Genomic DNA, 17,697 nt, shown 5'->3' with positions numbered 1-17,697 from the left:
AAGTAAAGATGAAAGCGCTTTTACAGAGGGAAAAGCTATTTCACACGATAGAAGATGACCCTCCAGATAAGGATGATGATGATTGGGCTGAGTGGCATGCTGCAGATATGAAAGCCCGAGGGACAATTATTTTGAGTGTTTCAGACCACTTGCTGGTGAACTTAGAGGGTCAAGAGACTGCACAAGCTGTTTGGCATAAGTTGAGAGATATGCATCTTAGACAAAATGCTGGTTCCAGTGTGATTTTCTTTAAGAAGCTGTGCAGGCTGCAGTTGGAGAAAGGTGGTGATTTGCCTAGCCATCTATCTCAATTAAAGCGTCTCAGACACGACCTTGTTCAGCGAGACCTGGCTATTTCAGAGGCTGTGTTTGCAATGCTGATGATCAATAGCCTAGATGAGTCTTATGATGGAGTGGCTGCCCAGATTTCCACAATGCCTTCTGACCGGCTAACAGAAGATTATGTGTCTAGCGTGCTCTTGAATGAGTGGGATCGCAGACAGGCTGTTAAAGAAAGCCAGGACTGTGCTGTTAAAAATATGCTTGAAAATGTGCCTGAGTCTTCAGCAGGGGAAAGTGAAAGTGAAACTGCTGCTGTTAAAGCTTTGAAATTGAAGCGGTGCTTTTCGTGTGGAGCACAAGGCCATTTGAGTTTCCAGTGTAAGAAGTCTTCAAAGAAGAAGGGAAACTTCAGAGGCAGAGGGGGAGGAGGACGAAATCCCCATGCACCTGCTACTTCAAAGGCCTTGATCTCTCGCTGTTCCAGTCAACGTGGGCGGAGTTTCTTCGTGGTCGACTCTGGCTGTTCAAACCACGTGGCCAAAGATAAGAATCTCTTTGTTCAGCTTGAGAAGCAAGAGAAAGAAATTCATCAAGCAGATGGGACAGTTCTCACGAGTATGGCTCAGGGAACTGTGTTCTTAAAGAGCCTGAATGCAACTATTAAGAATGTCCTGTATGCACCTGATAGTCAGGACAATTTGTTGAGTGTTTCCCAGCTTGATCGTCAAGGGTTTAAGGTGGTGTTTGCTAAATCTCGCTGTGAAATTCTTAGAGATGGCAAGCTCATTCTGTATGCAAAATGTGTAAATGGTTTGTACCAATTGCCTTTTGTTTCAGGTACAGGCACTGCAGAAGCTACTGAGAAAAAGTGTTGCAATTTAACTGTAGATAAGAATGAGAAGTTGCATGACCAATGTATTCATTATTACCATCGCGTTTATGGTCATTTGAATTTCCAGGCTGTGGCAAAAATGCCTGATATGGTTCAGGGTATGAAGTTGAAAGAATGTCCCTACCACATGAAATGTGTTTCTTGTGCAGAGAGTAAGGCAAGGCAAGCTCCCAAAGGTACAGAGTCTGGGAGAGAGGCCAAGAAACCATATGAAGTCATTCATGCAGACTTAGTGGGGCCTCTAGCGCTCTCTAGAGGCAATTCAAGGTTTTTCATGGTTCTGATAGACTCCTATTCGAAATATGTTTGGGTCTATATGCTGCAGAAAAAGTCTGAAGCCTTTACCAAGTTTCGCCAGTTTTGTAAATGGCTCAGAAATGTACATAATGAGAATGTACGTTTTCTTTTCACAGACAAGGGTGGAGAGTTTTGTTCAGAAGAGTTTGAGAGTTTTCTTTCTGAACAGGGCATTGAGCATAGGACAGCCACGCCCAGATCACCCTGGCAGAATGGTTTATGTGAGAGAGTAAACCAGACTCTGCAGCAAGGAATCAGAACGCTGTTACATGATTCGGGGCTGCCCAATCCTTTTTGGGCTGAAGCTCTTTCGTTTTTCTGTCATGTGTATAACAGGAGATACCAGTCTAGTGTAAATTGCACCCCATATGAGATGCTTCACGGAAGAAAGCCATGTGTAAAGCATTTTAAAATTTTTGGTTCGGAGGTTTGGGTGCACACCTCGCAGGGTGACAAACTGAGCAAGCGTGGAGAACATGGTGTTTTCCTAGGATATGAGAAAGGGTCTTATCGTGTTCTGATCACAGACACGAAAACCATAAGGCTCACCAGGAGTATTGATGACAATCCACAATGGGACAGAGTTGGCGTTTTTCAGTGCCATCCCATTTGTGATGATGGTGCAAAAGGGGCAAAGAAAGTTAAGAGGGAGGCAAGTGTTGTTGGTGATGATAATCCTGATGCCAATGTAGTTCCAGATGATGGCACAGATTATCAGAGCCCAAAAGCCTCAGGTGAGTCTGACGCTGACTCAGACTTAGCAGCTTCATATACTTTAGCTCCCCATTCTCCCAAAGAGGAGGAAGCACCAGAACAAGAGGATCAAAGAGTTCTGCGCAGGTCCGAGAGAACAACCAAGGGTGTACCACCGAAAAGGTTTTCTGAAGAGTTTGCAAAGACTGCGGTCACGAGCAACTCTGGTGGGGTTTTCAAACCTAGCATGAAGTGTGCTGAGAGTAGTAGCACAAAACGCTTTATTTATTTCCTTACGTGATATTTGAAGGAAAGCGTGTATTTGAGTTCTGAAAAATGGTTTGTTCAAATCTGCCTAATTAGAAATGTCAATTTGTATTTGAAAGGAAGAAATGTGTGTGAAGATTTTTCCAGAAGCTGCTTATTCAATGGTATTGTAAAAGTGTTTTATATGCCGGGAGAGAGATACCTGCAGACATGTTAACCAAGGTTGTAAGCAGAGAACAACTTTTGGAGTGTGTGTGCAAATTGCAGTTATGTTAAAGATTCTTGAATGGTCGGATGAAATGGGGGAGGATGAGGAGATTTCACCCCTCCCATACCCAAGAATCTCCTGATCATCTCCTGATGGCTTCTGCTGACTCTCCAGAGAGAAGGAGGCGTGTCCTGCCTATCTACTTATTCTGCCCAGCAACATAACTGTGTGTGAGAGAGAGTCAGTCAGTCAGTGTATCGGAGAGAGTGAGAGTGTTAGAGATCCTAGAGATAAGATTGCTGCTAAGAGCAGCTGCAGACTCTCAGTGTAGCATTGATTTATGCTTAGAATATTCAGCTCTGTATATAGTTTTGTATCATAGTTGTAGTTATAGAATAAAAGGAAGATATTTTACAGAGCTGCTCTCCGAGTGGTTTATACTCTGCAAGACTCTGCAAAACTCTGCTGCGCAACGACTGTATTATTGAGACAGTGAATCCGGTGCTCTCAGCTCTAAGCTGTGAGTCCACAGCACTGTGACCTGTTCCTGTGAGAAAGGAGGTCTCTGGCGGTGCTACCCAGCTCGCCTAGCCCAGTCGGGGTTGAGGTGCATGAGTCCAGTTGGTGCACTGGCTCTAGGGCGATGCTGACATACATGTGTGTGTGTTTTAAAATCCTAACCCACACTGATTCATGTAATATTTTACAATGAAGATTTGTAGCTTTAGTGAACAGTTTATCTGTTAAATACAAAGCATGACACACTTGCAGCTTCTGGTCTTTCCACAAGCAACAGGCTGCCTCTCTGTCTTACTCTGATTGTGGACCAGCTGGTTCACTGGTCAAATTAAAGCTTTTTGGGTGAGTATGGTGGACCTATCTCTGATAAGGAGAATGCTTTTCCTCCAGTAAGACACTGGCTTATTGATGTTTGTTCAAAAAATATCAAATGAGGGAGAGGAGAAGGAGCAGAGAAACAGAGGAACACATAAATTTTCACTGAGTCCATCGCAAATATCCATGCATCATCCAACCTTGTTAGTGTTGAACTGTAGAGGCTCAACAAAAGGGTTAGTGCTGCTGAAGGCAGGAGGCTTACTGAAAGGGTTGTACTGCAGGTAAGGCATAGGGAGGTTCTACGAGAAAAACAGAAAGGGGCTCGCTAACCAAAAGGCAAATACATTAGGGCACTTCCACATAAACATGACCATCCATTAGCCAACATCAAATCCAGGGGTCGGCAAACTAAAAATCCCACGGGCCGGATCTGGCCCAATTGTCCTCTGGATCCGGCCCGCAAATGGTTCTGCAACCACCACTTGGATCGGTGCGATCGCCATTTCTTTTCTTTGTTTTCAGGAGCGATTTTTTTGTGGTTTTCCCCCTCTCTCCCTCACCGTGGTGGCATCTCCTCCCTCCTCCCTCCCTCTTCCTGGCTTCTCCCCACCCTGCGGAGGAAGGGGGCTGGGCTTTGATAGGAAGCGTCGCCACCCGTCCGCCAGCCTCTCCCCATGGGCTGGAGCTTGACGTGCCTGTTGGCCCTGTGCCTGGCACCCAGGAAAGCTGGCCCGAAAAGGAGAGGCACGGTCACCACTGCCGGCTCCCAACCGCAGGCAGAGCAGCGGCGGAGGTAGGCAGGGGGAGGGGAGGGGCTGGGGGAGAGGGGGGGGAGAGAGAAGCCCCCTCCGCAGTCCGCAGCCACTAGGTCTGGGGGATGGTGAACTGGCGCCCTCCCCAAAAAAGTTTGCTGACCCCTGATCAAATCCATGTGTGAAAATGGTGGTCATGGATCAAATACCACAGAGTGATTGCAAAGCATTTCAGACACAATGCGTTTCAATGGCAATTCACACATTCCAGCTGAGAATCACTGATAAATAAGGTTGTCGAGTGTTGCACCTGCATGCGTGTTTGTACCATCCTTTATGCACGAGACCTCTCCGTAGTTTTAAGAACCTCGAAAAGGAACAGGACTCCACCAAGATTGTTCCAAATATCCCTTCATTATCATTGCAAGTCCAAATTAGAAAAGCAGATGCACGCATCCATAATTTAAATTAGTGCAGTGGAGGGGTTTGCCTCTTGGTGCAACCACAGCACTAGCTGTGATCTAGCATAGGTAGCTTGAAAACAATATAAACATATGCCAGGCACAAAGCTGCCTGGTGGATAAGGGATTAGGAGGAAGACCTCATGGTTACCACCAAACCACAGTTTTCAGCCATAGTTAGAAGTAGGTTGGAAGCTGTGGTCTTACATAACCATGATTAGCACCGCTATAGATGTTGTCCTATGCAGGGTGAATAAAAAATCAATGCAATTTAAATCGGATTTTTAAAGTAAAATGCCTTTGGAGGAAAAACCTTTTTAAATATAGTTTTCTATTTAAGATACATTATAGTCTAAAGGCTATTCATCAGGAAATAAGGATTTGTTTTAAGTTTTTCATGTGTGCTAAAACTCAGTCTAAGTTTTTTTTGTGTGTTTTTTTTAAAAAGTTTAACCACATTAGTTAACAAACATGGATACATATTCTATAATGTTATTGTTTTAGTTAAATAAATTGTTTAAATTGTTATGAAGGAAATGATTGTTTTTCTCCTTCCAATAAAGTACAGCAGAGAAGTTGACCAAATATAAACAGTTAACTTATCAAACCTCACAATAATTCCATAATTATCTGTCTACATATTTCTAATAGTAAAACCAAATCAGTAATTTCTGATATAGGTAACTGTAAAAACTGCTCTGAAAAATGATTATTCCAAAAATAAAACCTTCATCTGGTTGTAAATATTAAGATTATACCAGCTAGAATGAGTCTTTCTGTGAAAAAAAGAAAAGATTTAAATCAACTCTTACTGACTAGTGATTTAAATCATGATTTAAATCAAATCCACCCTGGTCCTATGTCATCGTTAGCTCAGACACTGAAAACAAGGGGGAATCTCCATGCAAGATGTGATGAAGAAGGCGCGCACAACATAAGGGCAACAGATAATGAAAGCCCCAAAGCCCATGGGGCATTCCCAATCTCCTACCAAATCCTATGCCTGCTTATTTGGAAGTAAATTCCACTCAACTCAATGGGACTTACTTTCAAATAAAAATGGACAGGATCAGAATGTACAAGGATACTTACGAATTCTGTTGCCACTGTTACAATTAACAAGGCAAAAATATTACATCAACAGACAATAAATTACCATATTTTTCCGTGTATAAGATGCCCTCATGTAGAAGACACCCCCTATTTTAAGAATATCCCTACCCTTCACTATCCGTGTATAAGAAGACCCACAGTTTTTCACATAATTTTAAAGTAAAAAAACCTAGTCTTATACACGGAAAAGTACGGTATATACTTTAAATATTGATAAAAACATAGTGGTAAGCAGAATCTGAAAAGGCTTGTCAACGTGACTCCCATCCTTTGCAAATAAGTTACAGGGGGGAAATGCACAACGAAATACTTAACTTATTAAACAAGCAAGTTAAGAGTTGTTTCAAACCAATATATATAACTGGTCACAGTAATCATTCATATCCCCTAGGTAACACTTAGCCATTTCCCACCCACAACATGCACTGGTGGAACGTGTTAAATTGCTGGATACTTTTTTTTTCTTAACAAAGCTGTATTAAAAGGTAACTCTCATTATAGGACCCGGTTAGTTCTGTGGATGACTGTCTGTGACCAAAGAATGGAAATCCCCTTATAGGATCTTGCTCTAAAAACACAACGGTTTTCAAACGAAGAGCACAAACTAGAAGCGCTGCTTTTGTCCATGCCACAGCAAATGCACAAGCCTCAAATAGCTTCTTGCACACAATCACCAATATTCTGCAAAGCTACTCCATGCGACTTTACCTGCGACGACTGGCGGTAAAATGGATTATTAGGTTTCTGCCCGCTGGGAGCAGAGGACGATACAGAGCTATAGAGAGATTCTGGCTGGGAAACAAAAAGTTTGTGAAACAGCTTGTAAATCAAGACATGCAGCTTACAGCAAATCTACAAGGAGGAAGTGTCATTACAAACAATGCAAGCTACTATATTAAAACTATTTTGCAGGTGTTTGTGTCGCCCATGCAGCGCAAGTTCCTGAAAGTGTGAAGTGAAGCAAAACGAAACAGGTCCCTCTGCATACTTGAACGGTTCATCTGCACAGGAAGTTTCCATCCCTCCTGCTTAATGCTTTACAAGCGGTTAATGCTTTACAAGCGTTGAAACGAAAAGGGGCATTTGGGTGCAATGGGTGTTTGCAACTATTCTGCCCCATGCAGATTGTGCAGGCCATGCACAACCCACAGCTGTCTCCAGCTGCCATGTTTGACGAGCATGTAATCAAGATGGGATATACACAGGTGCTGTGGGGCAGGAGGGTCTCAGCTGAACTGAATGCCCAGTCTCATAATCTCAACTACTGCTTGGTGTGGAAGAGCTGTTAGAACAGCATTTCTCAAACTTGGGCCTCCAGCTGCTTTTGAACTACAATCCCCAGCATCCTCAACCACTGGTCTTGCTAGCTAGGGAAGTTGTAGTCAAAAAACAGCTGCAGATCCAAGTTTGGGAAACCCTGTCTTAGAACTTTTCCACGATGGATGCCTAATGAAATGTACATTTATATTTTTGGTTGCCACTCGCTTTGATCCAGAAACCTGCACTGTCTTACAAATCCATTCTAAAGTAGGTTTTCAAGGATTGTTTTTTTGTTTAGTTTGCATGTGTGTGTGTGTGTGTGCTAATTGCAACACTAAGAATCCTGCCCTTAGCTTTGTGGAAATGTCCTCCCCAAAATAACACAGCCTTGGATGTTTAATTTCTCCCTGCATATTTTGGTTCTGCAAATCTTTCTTTCACAGTTCATATGCTTACCCTTGGTCTGTTTATAATGCTTTGTACCATAAAGACTACTGGATTGCCTGCTCTTCGTATGGCTTCCACAGCTTGTTCATGGCTTGCATCTCTGAGGTTAATTCCGTCCACCTGAAATCGTAAGGCCTAAGCTTAACACAATGGTACATGCAGCTAGAAAAATAATAATGCAGCAACTTCTAGAAAATGTATTTGACTTCTCTTTGCCATGGTGAAAACGTAACAAGCAAACAAGCAAAAAACTAGGGGCAGTCCTTTCTGACATCAGGCCTTCAGGATAGTGCAGTGTTAAGGAGACCGAGCTGCAAATGAGGAGCCCGTAGTTCAAATCTTGTTCCAGTCATGAGCTTTAACCTTAAGCAAAGCACTTTATCCAAGCCTGAGTACCGTCTTTCGCAATATGAGGGCAATAATCCTGACCTACCTTACAGGATATTGAGACAAATGTATGTGAATCATTGAGAAAACTCAGGACTCAGATACACTCATCAACTATATCATTATAACTGCATTATAAACATGTGACACCAGATGGCGTTGCAGAGCTGTGATCTATCGCTAGTGGGGTTTTACATTAACAGGTTTTATAACGCATTTTTCTGCAACACGTTTTTTTAATGTGTATAGATCCAGCCTCAAATTCAATGTATTATCAGTCCACAGCAGACAAACCACCTGTGTATGTCAATTTAATGTGTACTTATTTCTTTTTTTAAAAAAAAAGAGAGAGAAGTCTCAGGATGGGTAATTTGAAAGCAGCGAACAGAATTTCTAAAAGGCTTCTGCAAATAAAAATTTTAAAATCGTATTTCCAAAGCAAGATTGTGTTTACATGCTTCATTGAATTGCTGCAAGGCTCAATTAACATGCGTATAAAGTACAATGTTCATTTTAAAGGGAGGGGGAAGGAAGGGAAAAGTTGAGACACTGCCATTTAGACTCCCTCAAGAGCTGCAAAATGCAGTCTTTCCAAGAAGGCTAAGACTTAGCACTTCCTGAAAGGGGGCTTCCACTTGTGCAGATGTCTAAGACAAGGATCCAAAGGCTGTTTTGGCACCCGCAGAAAATGAGGTTATAATATTAGTGTTAGTAAGTTAATTTGGGTTTTCAGTCACTATTGAAGCTGGAAGCCAAGGTACAGCATGCTAGTGGTTAGTTGCAATTTTGACATTAGAAGTCTCATGGGAAGAGCTCTCTTTACCACTTTAGTTCTTATGAGTTGACTGAGAATTAAACCATCCACTATAAAGCACGGAGAGATGGGCAACCATTAGAGTTTGTAAACTTCCAGAGGTGGAAACCATGGTGACACAGGACACAAACCACGGGTACCAGAACAAAATACTTAATTCAAACGTGCAATAGTAATAGAAATCATTTCATAGAATCATAGAGAAGCGATCACCAGAGCCATCTAGCTTAACGCCTTGCAATGCATGAATCTTTTGCTCGACGTGGAGACTCAAACTCATGACCTGAGATTAAGAGTCTCATGCTCTACCAATTGAGCCCTACAGATCTAGTTCAGTCATGCCAGAAGCTGTTTACAACATGCATTCTACTTCTGGAAGTCAATCTTCTTAGAACAACCAGCAATCCCATTAAATGTGTGTAAGGAGGTTGGGGGCTTTAACTGTGGGAAAGTGGAGGGCGATCTACTACCTCCACTATTCTATCTCCTGTTTTCAAGGTTCCGTTTTTGCCAGCAGGGCTGTCTTCAAGAATGTGTTTGATGAAGATTCCTCTCATGACTTCGCCGCTGCTCAGTCGGCTTCCCATTCCTCGTCCACCGACAATGCTGATTCCCAGTGACTTGCTGGGTTCTCTCCAGAGTTCAACCCTATAATTATAAATACGTTAAGAAATGCAGCGCATCTACATTACAGGTCTGCGACTTTTACAAATTGCATCTCAGCGTGCTTGAACTTAGGGCTGAAGAGACTCTTTGTCACTTTCGGTTGCTATTTAGGATTGTGCCATTTTGAGTCAAGGGGAGAATATTTCATTAAACAGGAAAACAAATATGGGCAAAATCAGAAACTGTTCATTCAAGCGCTTCACAATGCAATCATCAAGGAGAGAGCTGGGCTTTTGTTTCTTGTAACAACAGGGCTGAAATTAAATAGGCATGTCTCACGCAACCTTACTAAGATTTAAGTAACAACAACAGTTTCTTTTTCTTTCTTTCCTTCTTTCTTAATTTTTTAATGTATCGGCCTTCATAAAAAGATCCCAGGGTGGTTCACAGAATAAAATGCAAGATAAAACACAGCAAATAATTAAACCAACACAATAAAACAGCTAAAGGCCTGGTTGAAAAGGAACATTTTTGCCTGGCAAAATATATACAAATATATAATGAAGGCACCAGGCAAACCTCCTTGGGGAGAGCATTCCACAAATGGGGAGCCACTACAGAGAAGGCCCACTCTCATGCTGCCACCCTCTGGACTTCACATGGAGGAAGCACACAAAGAAAAGCTTCACAAGGGCTTAAAATGACAGCACGATATAGAATTGTGCTCACACAGTGGTTACTCCCAGGGGAGACAAATGGGTGCCTGATTGCTGCCTCCTCTTCCTCCTATGGTGTCAGTGATGGCAGGTGGTAACAGGGCCGGATTTAGGCTTGATGAGGCCCTAAAGCTACTGAAGGTAATGGGGCCCTTTATATGTCCAGCTATCATTTGTCAACAACATATTGTTGCTGTTTTTTATGTTGAATATATGCTATATGGTAATTTATGGACCTATTAGGTCCATACACAACACAAAACACTGTTGCTGTATGTAGGTTTTATTTTATTTGTTTTTTATCTTATATTTTGGAAATGTACATCCAGGTGTTTTTTTCATTTAATTTTTTTGGGGGGCCCCAAGAGAGTGGGGTCCTAAGCTATATCTTGCTTAGTGTATATGTAAATCTGGCACTGCTAATATTACACAAGTTAAGAGCTCTGTGGAGAACTGTCAAAGACCAATCTAGGAATTCAAGAGGTCAAGCACAGATGTAATTCTGCCTGCCTGCCTGTGATGATGATCAGGCACACCTCTGCAGCTCCAGATCTCCTCCCACCTTGTCTGAGGATTTCTCCTTTGCTCCTTTCAATTTGTAGGAAGCCTTTTTGATTCCAAAGCCGAGGGCTGCATCCAGCAATGCCATTCAACTTACACAACAGACTTCTGCTTATGCAATGAAACCTTTCCACTCCTGTCCTCTTCCTTGCAGTCCCTGAAGCACCTTCAAAATCTGCTCCAGAAGGTTTGAGGACACTCTGTAGCAGATTCTGGTGGTGAATGAGGAGATGAAAGGAATGGGGGGGGGGGTCCCACTGCACGAGTGGTGTGTTGGAAACAATCCTAAGTATGGCGGTCATTCATACATAATTATTACAGTTGGCACCAACTAAAATTTCTAACCATGGTTAGAAGCACTCCCAGTTCTCCTGGCTACAATTCAATAAACTGCACAAGAAAGGAAACTGTCCAAATGACCCAAATTCCATGTCCATGTCTTCTTTGTTTGGCAATCACTTGTAGACAAGTAAGATTGTCTTCCATGAACACAGTCTTAACAATGAGTCCGTAAGAGACTGTGGAGGCCAATTCTGGATCCACACGTATTTCCATAGGTGAGACATAGGTTTCCGGGCAAGAGTTGATCACGGTGAAGATTTGGTAAACATGCCTTATGAATTAACTAAGATTTCAATTTATCTTGATTTCCAGTTATCCAGGCATTCTGGCTGTGCCCCCAAATCAATAAAATGTGAGAAACTGGACACTGCACCAAAATAAACTGCTAAAAGAGTTATCTGAGTAGCAGAAACACACATACCTCCTTGGTTGGTTCCAGTTACTGTAGCCTGCATTCTGAAGTTCACTTTCTTCTCCTTCACCTTCTTCCCGTTCTGGTAGTTCTGGAATTTCTCTGGTAATAAACAAGGGCATGTACAGCATGCTTTAGTAACCTACAAATAGCATCTCTCATCATCCTGAAGTATTGAAGACAGAGGGTCGTAACCAAAGTTAATTCTACTCAGTGTAGACCCATTGAAATTAATGGGTGTGACTAACTCGAGGCCATCCATTTCAGTGGGTCTACTCAGAATATAACTTAACCGAATACAATCTAGGATTTATAGCCTTGCTCCACATTTTTTAAAAAATCAAACAATCTAAAGCACTTTCCCCAGTCAAGCAGACTAGAAATGGATACAATTTCCAGTTACATTGTTTTTTGAAATCTTGGGGCTTTTGGGGGGTGGAGATAAAAAAAACCAACAACCTTGCAAGCAAACTGAGAAAATAAAAATACAACAAAGACAATAACAAGGGCACAAGAATAGGAAGAAGGATAAGAAATGTATAGGAAATGGGGGGTGATTCTATATTCTGTATATCAATCAAGATCCAAAAACTGCAGGTAGTATTTTATATCTACATATGGACTCCTCCCCCTCCTCACATCCCTGGTATTCCAGAATAGCACTCCATGACACACAACAGCCTTCCATTTGAAGGCATTACCAGTTGGACAAGACGGTTCACAAAGTCACATTGACAATTTCATTCAAAACTGGTATCCATTCATAGCTTATGCCAACCCAAATACAAACTGTGAACATATTGCTAAATATCATAAGTCCTTCTTGCAATTTCACAATTCCTCTGGAATAATCCTATTCTCATTTGTAGGAAAAGTCACTGGCGGAGGTTAAGAATGGGGGTGGGGAAAAGGAAGGCAGAATGACCACTAGTCAATTAACTGTTAATTTCTCTTTGGGGGGACGACTATGATTTATTATGCTGTAAATTAGTGTTGGGGCTGATCCCTCCTCCCATCATGCTCTGCCTTCGCTGTGACAATCCTGGCTTATATCAAGAACAGTTCCCCATGAAGCCCACACCAGTAACTCTGGTTTAGTACAGGCCAAAATCTTTGCACAATGTACAAGTCAAAATCTTTGCACAATGGTGAACAACTTTTCTGAAACAAATCATTGGCTAGACCGAGTATTTCTTTGTCTGTGCTTTAAAAAAACCACAACCACCATATTATCGTCTAGAGTAAACAGATGCCAGACATTTGCCTATCATTTTTTAGTTAAAGTGTTTTGCTTCGGCAAGCATGGAGGTAGAATTTTCATGCTATTAGCATATGTATGTGTAAACAGAGGTAAAGGAGAGGATTATAGCAATATGGTGTAGTAGATTACCTGACAACATGCGAAGGAAAAACATCTAGTGGCATTCTTCCTTCTAGCTGCTGCCCTAAGCTGGCCTGGTACTCTTCAAACTGCTCTGCTGGCACATAGGTAATGCTGCAATATGAAACATAAAAATAAAACCTACAATGCTGCAGGTGTCTGAGGAATAGCTCAGTAACAAGCAGTCAAGATTTTAAGGCTTTCTCCAGCCACACTACTTGGTTCTTGAGCCAAAAGTCTCTCTTTGAATTAATGGGGTATGCAACAATTCAAAACAAGAGCACGATACCAAGATCTAGGCCATGACTCAGAACCGTTCTTCTTATTGGATGACCTAGAAATAAGAATGAATGATACATGCTGGGCTCTAAAACTGGTGAAAATGCTAAAAGCATGACAGTTAATAATCAGAGGTGTGGTGACAGAAACACGTGGATCCAGTGTTTACTTTCAGGAGCTGCTTCTCTCTGGGTTGCCACCAATAATAGTTTTGTGTTGGAGAAAAGCACTTCCTCTCACAGTACTCTCTAATTCTCCCTAAGTACTGCAGCCCACCCCAGTCTGCTAAAAAGAAACTGCTCCTGAAGGTTGGAAGGTTCTCTGGAACCGCAGGGAATGAGGCACAGAGGGCTTTAGCACATCTTTGTGTGTGCAATGGTAGGAGTTTGAAAACTGTGTTGCCTTGCATGATTGGAAGCAGTTTCTACTAGTGAAAAACTGCCACTAGCTACACACATCCCCTTTCATATCAACTGATATATCTTTCCTCTGGGTACCATTTTCTTTCCTCTGAGATTAGGTGGTTTGGAACTCAAAGCAGGATAGTCTTAGCAATGACACCACAATTGTAGAGCAGTCTCTCCAAGAAGGTTCTGCACACACAACAGGAAGGATGAAAGCGGCTAATGCTGCTGAGGTTTTTTGTCATTTTAATTTTTGGAATATTCATAATTGGCTTGTTTTTGCTTTATTCCTTGTACATCAACTTGGGTGCTTCACAAAGACAATCATAAATATGGAAATTTGATTTTTTAAAAAAAAAACCACCAAAAATTCCTTATGCCTCATTACTGTTCCCCACTGCCAATCAATAAATCAACCATATCAACTTGACTGCGATGAAATTATCCCTGCCGTTTGCAGACATCCATTCTGGCTAAAATGCCGCCTTGTTATTCTGAAGGTTATCCCTTTAAAGTGTTCATTTTAGAGAGAAATAAGTAGTAGTGGTCAGAAAGTCTCGAGAGATGGTGGTATTTATGGGGGTAACATGATTCTTTTAAACTGTTAAATGCAACAAAACACATGATTGTAACTAGGGGGGAAAGTGAATAAAGCTATGGTAACGTTAGAGATGAAAATGGTATCACATTAATAAATAAATCACATGGATAAATAAATAAAAAATCTAGCACTATATAGAGAGATAAGAACATTACCCTCCACAACAGGGGAAACTTCATTCATACATTCAACAAAAAATTTCCAGGAGATGTCACAACTTCAAATCTTCAGATTAGATGGAAAATGAGAGTAGAATTGGGTAGTTGTACAGCATTCTTTTTGGTTGAAAGACAATTTAGGAAGAAGGAAACGATAAAAGGAGAGATGGCTCACAAGCCCATCCACTTTAGATTCCATAATTGGCAGGAAAGGCTGAAAAACTGAAGCTGGAAAGGACTAAACTGACTACACATCAGCTCGGCACTCAGAAAGTAAGCAAAAATAAACAAATGAATGAATCATATCCTGCGCTAAATAAAGTCAGAGGACAGGGGTGTAAACATGAGGCAGCATGCAATACTAAAAGGAATCAACTGCATGCTTGATTCTATAGCCAGACAAAAAAAGCCTTCTGTACATACTATGATAAGAAATATACCAAATAAAGAAATCTGTGATCACATTCAGGACAATTTACAATACAGTCAACAGGCTTGGCAACTAAAGTCTTTTGGTCACACAGTGGAGAGAGTAAAACATTAGTATCACAGAAAATATGACAGTGAGATTAATCCAGATATCAGTACATCCATGATTGTATCAGTAACTAGCACCTTGGGAAAGAGTGTTCAGGTATCTTTACTAGTGCTGCGATACACAGTTGTATAGCAACGCTGAAAAGCCACAATATATAATCAGATTGAATGCATAAATGCAGTGAGAAGGAGCACAGTCCTGTGCTATGACAATTCCTGAAGTGTGCTTTGCAAAACCAGGCCATTATGACTGTAATCCTATATACACAATTACCTAGGAGTATGCCCTACTGAATTCAAAGGGACTTAACTTCTGAATGCACATGAACTGAATTATGCTGCATATTGCATGTATCAAACTGCTCTCTATGCCTATCAGAATAGGAAAGACTCCGAGCAATGATTCTGTATTTCCCTGCCAATACATCATCACAAGGAGAGGAACAAGGATGCACTGGGAATCCCAGATGAAGCTGTGTCACAGATGACTAGAAAAGCATCATTGTTTTTCAGAAAGCAAAATCCTATACCTGAGTCCTGACCGGGCAAAGTGGAATGTAGGCTGCTGAAACTAAAAGCAGTACAGGCAAACTCCAATTTGCACAGAGGTTGCGTTCCGAGTCATTGCACGCTTGTGTGAAATCGTGTGCAATTCAAACCCCCGTTCTGCCACTGCCCCACCCGTTTCGCACCTTGAGTGACATATTTTATGACGTTTCCATGTCAATTCCAGGTTCTACCCTGTGCACATGTGTGCGATTGCACACATATCTGTCGCACCGAAAACAGGGGTTGCCTGTACCAATGCAGCTATCCAGGGGTTGAAAAGAGGATAAATAACACTTAACCCCCCCCTCCATGAAACTATGTGAGTAAATATATGCATGTTTAACTTTTTAAGCATAGGATGAAACGTGTCTTCTGTTTTAGTCCAGAAAAATACTCTGCCCCGTGCCACTGGTTAATACTTGTCAGTTGGCAGGTTGACTTGTCTAGTAAAGGAAACATGTGAACAATCAAACTCCCTCTCATAAATGGACCTCTCCCATTTGAAGATGAATCCCCCCCGCCAATATCTTATTTTACTGTGCTATTTAAGAAGACAAAAAAAAAAGTTATCTTTATTAAATACCTCCAAAAATGCCAGTATACTGTAATGTAATTGGGTAATGAATCAACTTGTCGATTCTAGTAACAGACTAATTGGATGAAGGCAGCCATGTAAGTCTGCGTACATAATGCTGTACCTATATCTGGATATATCCCAGCTACTTTGGGTGTTATGAAAGCATGAATGGTTTAACAGACAAGTTGCAACACAGAGCTATAATGAGCTTTTAAATCACCGATACTCACACATAAAAGGGGGCCTGATCATCAGCAGGTGTTGGAGAAGATCTAGAATGTGAAGCATACGACGCAGCATCTTTTTACAATGGTGTTAACAAATGTCAGTGACTTGTGCTGAATGCAAGATGCGCACACGCGCCATTAAAAGTGTGCACTCCTATTCTCTCTCCTCTTCTCCCCTTTCCACCTCCATTCTATCCACACCTCCCAACAGAAAGCATCTGCTCTTTATTGGGAGTGTATAGCGGTGATTATTAACAAGCATGAAAAATGGAACCGCAATCAATCTTTTATTTCCTTGATTCATCTCCACACGTTCGGTGAAGGCAGGTGAATTCTGAATCAGCTTGGTAATTATCTGGCAGATGTTACAAGCAGCTGTTATGACTGCTGCTAAAAAGCAAAGCCCTAGATATTATTACAGAAATTGTAAGGTGGAGTGAGAAGTGAGGCTACACATCTGCTTGTCTGCTTAGAAAAAAATGTACATGTTTGGATAGATAGATAGATAGATAGATAGATAGATAGATAGATAGATGATAGATAAGACAGGCATGCCCAGAGGAACTGAACTTTTGGTCTGCTTCTGATTGGATAGGATAGAAAGCTAAGGACCCTTATTAGGAAGCAAGTTGTGCTCACCTCAATGTGTAAAGAGGATTTTTTCTATTCATAAAGGGCCTACAACGTGTATTTACCTTCCGCCATTGACTGGACTTAACCATCCAGGGGTCATTTACCGTTTACTACATACATGGAATTTAAGCAAATGACCAAGATACCACTAATAGGTCCAGGAAGTTACGGGTTACACCAGTTTCTTGTAAATGACCTGGGTTACCTGAAAGTATCTTGTCTCTGAACACCTAATATGCAGTAAAGATAATGCACCTGTTGCTGTTGTCTTCAAAGAGTAAGCAGGCGGCAAACTATTTCAACTCAGTGTATTTTATTTCTAGGCTTTAGATTTTTGTGCCTCTTTCAAGTAACAAGCTACCCTGCCTCTAAGTGTACATGTGTGAAATACAAATGTAGGCACAAGAGAAACTGCTTTCCTGATATTTGTCAAAGATGTACTGAGAGTTATACTTTAAAACATTATTCTTCTGTCTTAATGCCATGTGTCATAGTTTCTGTAATTAGCCACTTTTTCACTACCGAGATTTTTCTCAAAGAAAAGAATCTTTGGCAAACAGAGAGTAGACTTCCCTTATAAAAATTCCAGCATTTTCCCTAGTTTATCTTCCTGAGCAAAGGTCTTCAGTCGCAGGAGGTGTGCAATCCACGTTTTCTCCCCATCAAAGAGCAAGGAGCTGAGAGACTCTTCTTGCGCCAAGCATGCAGTCACACAGCACAATATAACGGGGCACAGCTCTCTCCACTCAAAAAGACATTGCATAACTTGGGTCCCATGGGAACATGCTTGCATCTGCTAGAAGCTGGAGGAATCTGTTTGTGTGAAAAGGGGGGGGGGGGCTGGGACACTTGCTGCCTTGCGAGGGTGAAGGAAAACCAGCAAGTGTACTAGTGAAAAAAGGAGCCCTTCTTGCCCAAGGAAGGCAATCTGATGCTGATCTGATGCAATCTGATGCAAGAGAACATAAAATGTTTATGTCAAACCCACCTAACAGGTTGAATCT

The 17,697-nt window shown here is 41.6% G+C and overlaps 2 protein-coding genes across 19 annotated transcripts in view; one reads left to right on the top strand and one right to left on the bottom strand.

The window, feature by feature from the left end:
- FREM1 (FRAS1 related extracellular matrix 1) overlaps positions 1–17,697 on the top strand; it is a gene marked incomplete at its 5' end in the record, with an annotated part of 715,053 nt that overhangs the window by 77,228 nt on the left and 620,128 nt on the right. The window lies entirely within an intron of this gene.
- The window catches only part of MPDZ (multiple PDZ domain crumbs cell polarity complex component), a 122,705-nt gene that overhangs the window by 41,425 nt on the left and 63,583 nt on the right, over positions 1–17,697 (bottom strand). For 6 of the 14 annotated variants that reach the window (XM_080987632.1, XM_080987624.1, XM_080987634.1 and 3 more), the window contains 7 exons: positions 16,064–16,105; positions 12,738–12,842; positions 11,357–11,449; positions 9,181–9,358; positions 7,519–7,629; positions 6,511–6,594; positions 3,674–3,775 (listed from right to left, as the gene is read on the bottom strand). In XM_080987632.1, coding sequence (XP_080843758.1) covers positions 3,674–3,775; positions 6,511–6,594; positions 7,519–7,629; positions 9,181–9,358; positions 11,357–11,449; positions 12,738–12,842; positions 16,064–16,105 — 715 coding nt within the window. The remainder of the gene's footprint in view (positions 1–3,673; positions 3,776–6,510; positions 6,595–7,518; positions 7,630–9,180; positions 9,359–11,356; positions 11,450–12,737; positions 12,843–16,063; positions 16,106–17,697) is intronic. The other 8 variants (XM_080987636.1, XM_080987628.1, XM_080987630.1 and 5 more) reach the window with 5 other exon arrangements.

This window comes from Podarcis pityusensis (assembly GCF_964106645.2).
Source record: "Podarcis pityusensis genome assembly, chromosome: 17".
In the NCBI taxonomy this organism is placed as follows: domain Eukaryota; kingdom Metazoa; phylum Chordata; class Lepidosauria; order Squamata; family Lacertidae; genus Podarcis; species Podarcis pityusensis.
This window is presented reverse-complemented; position numbering and strand designations above follow the sequence as displayed.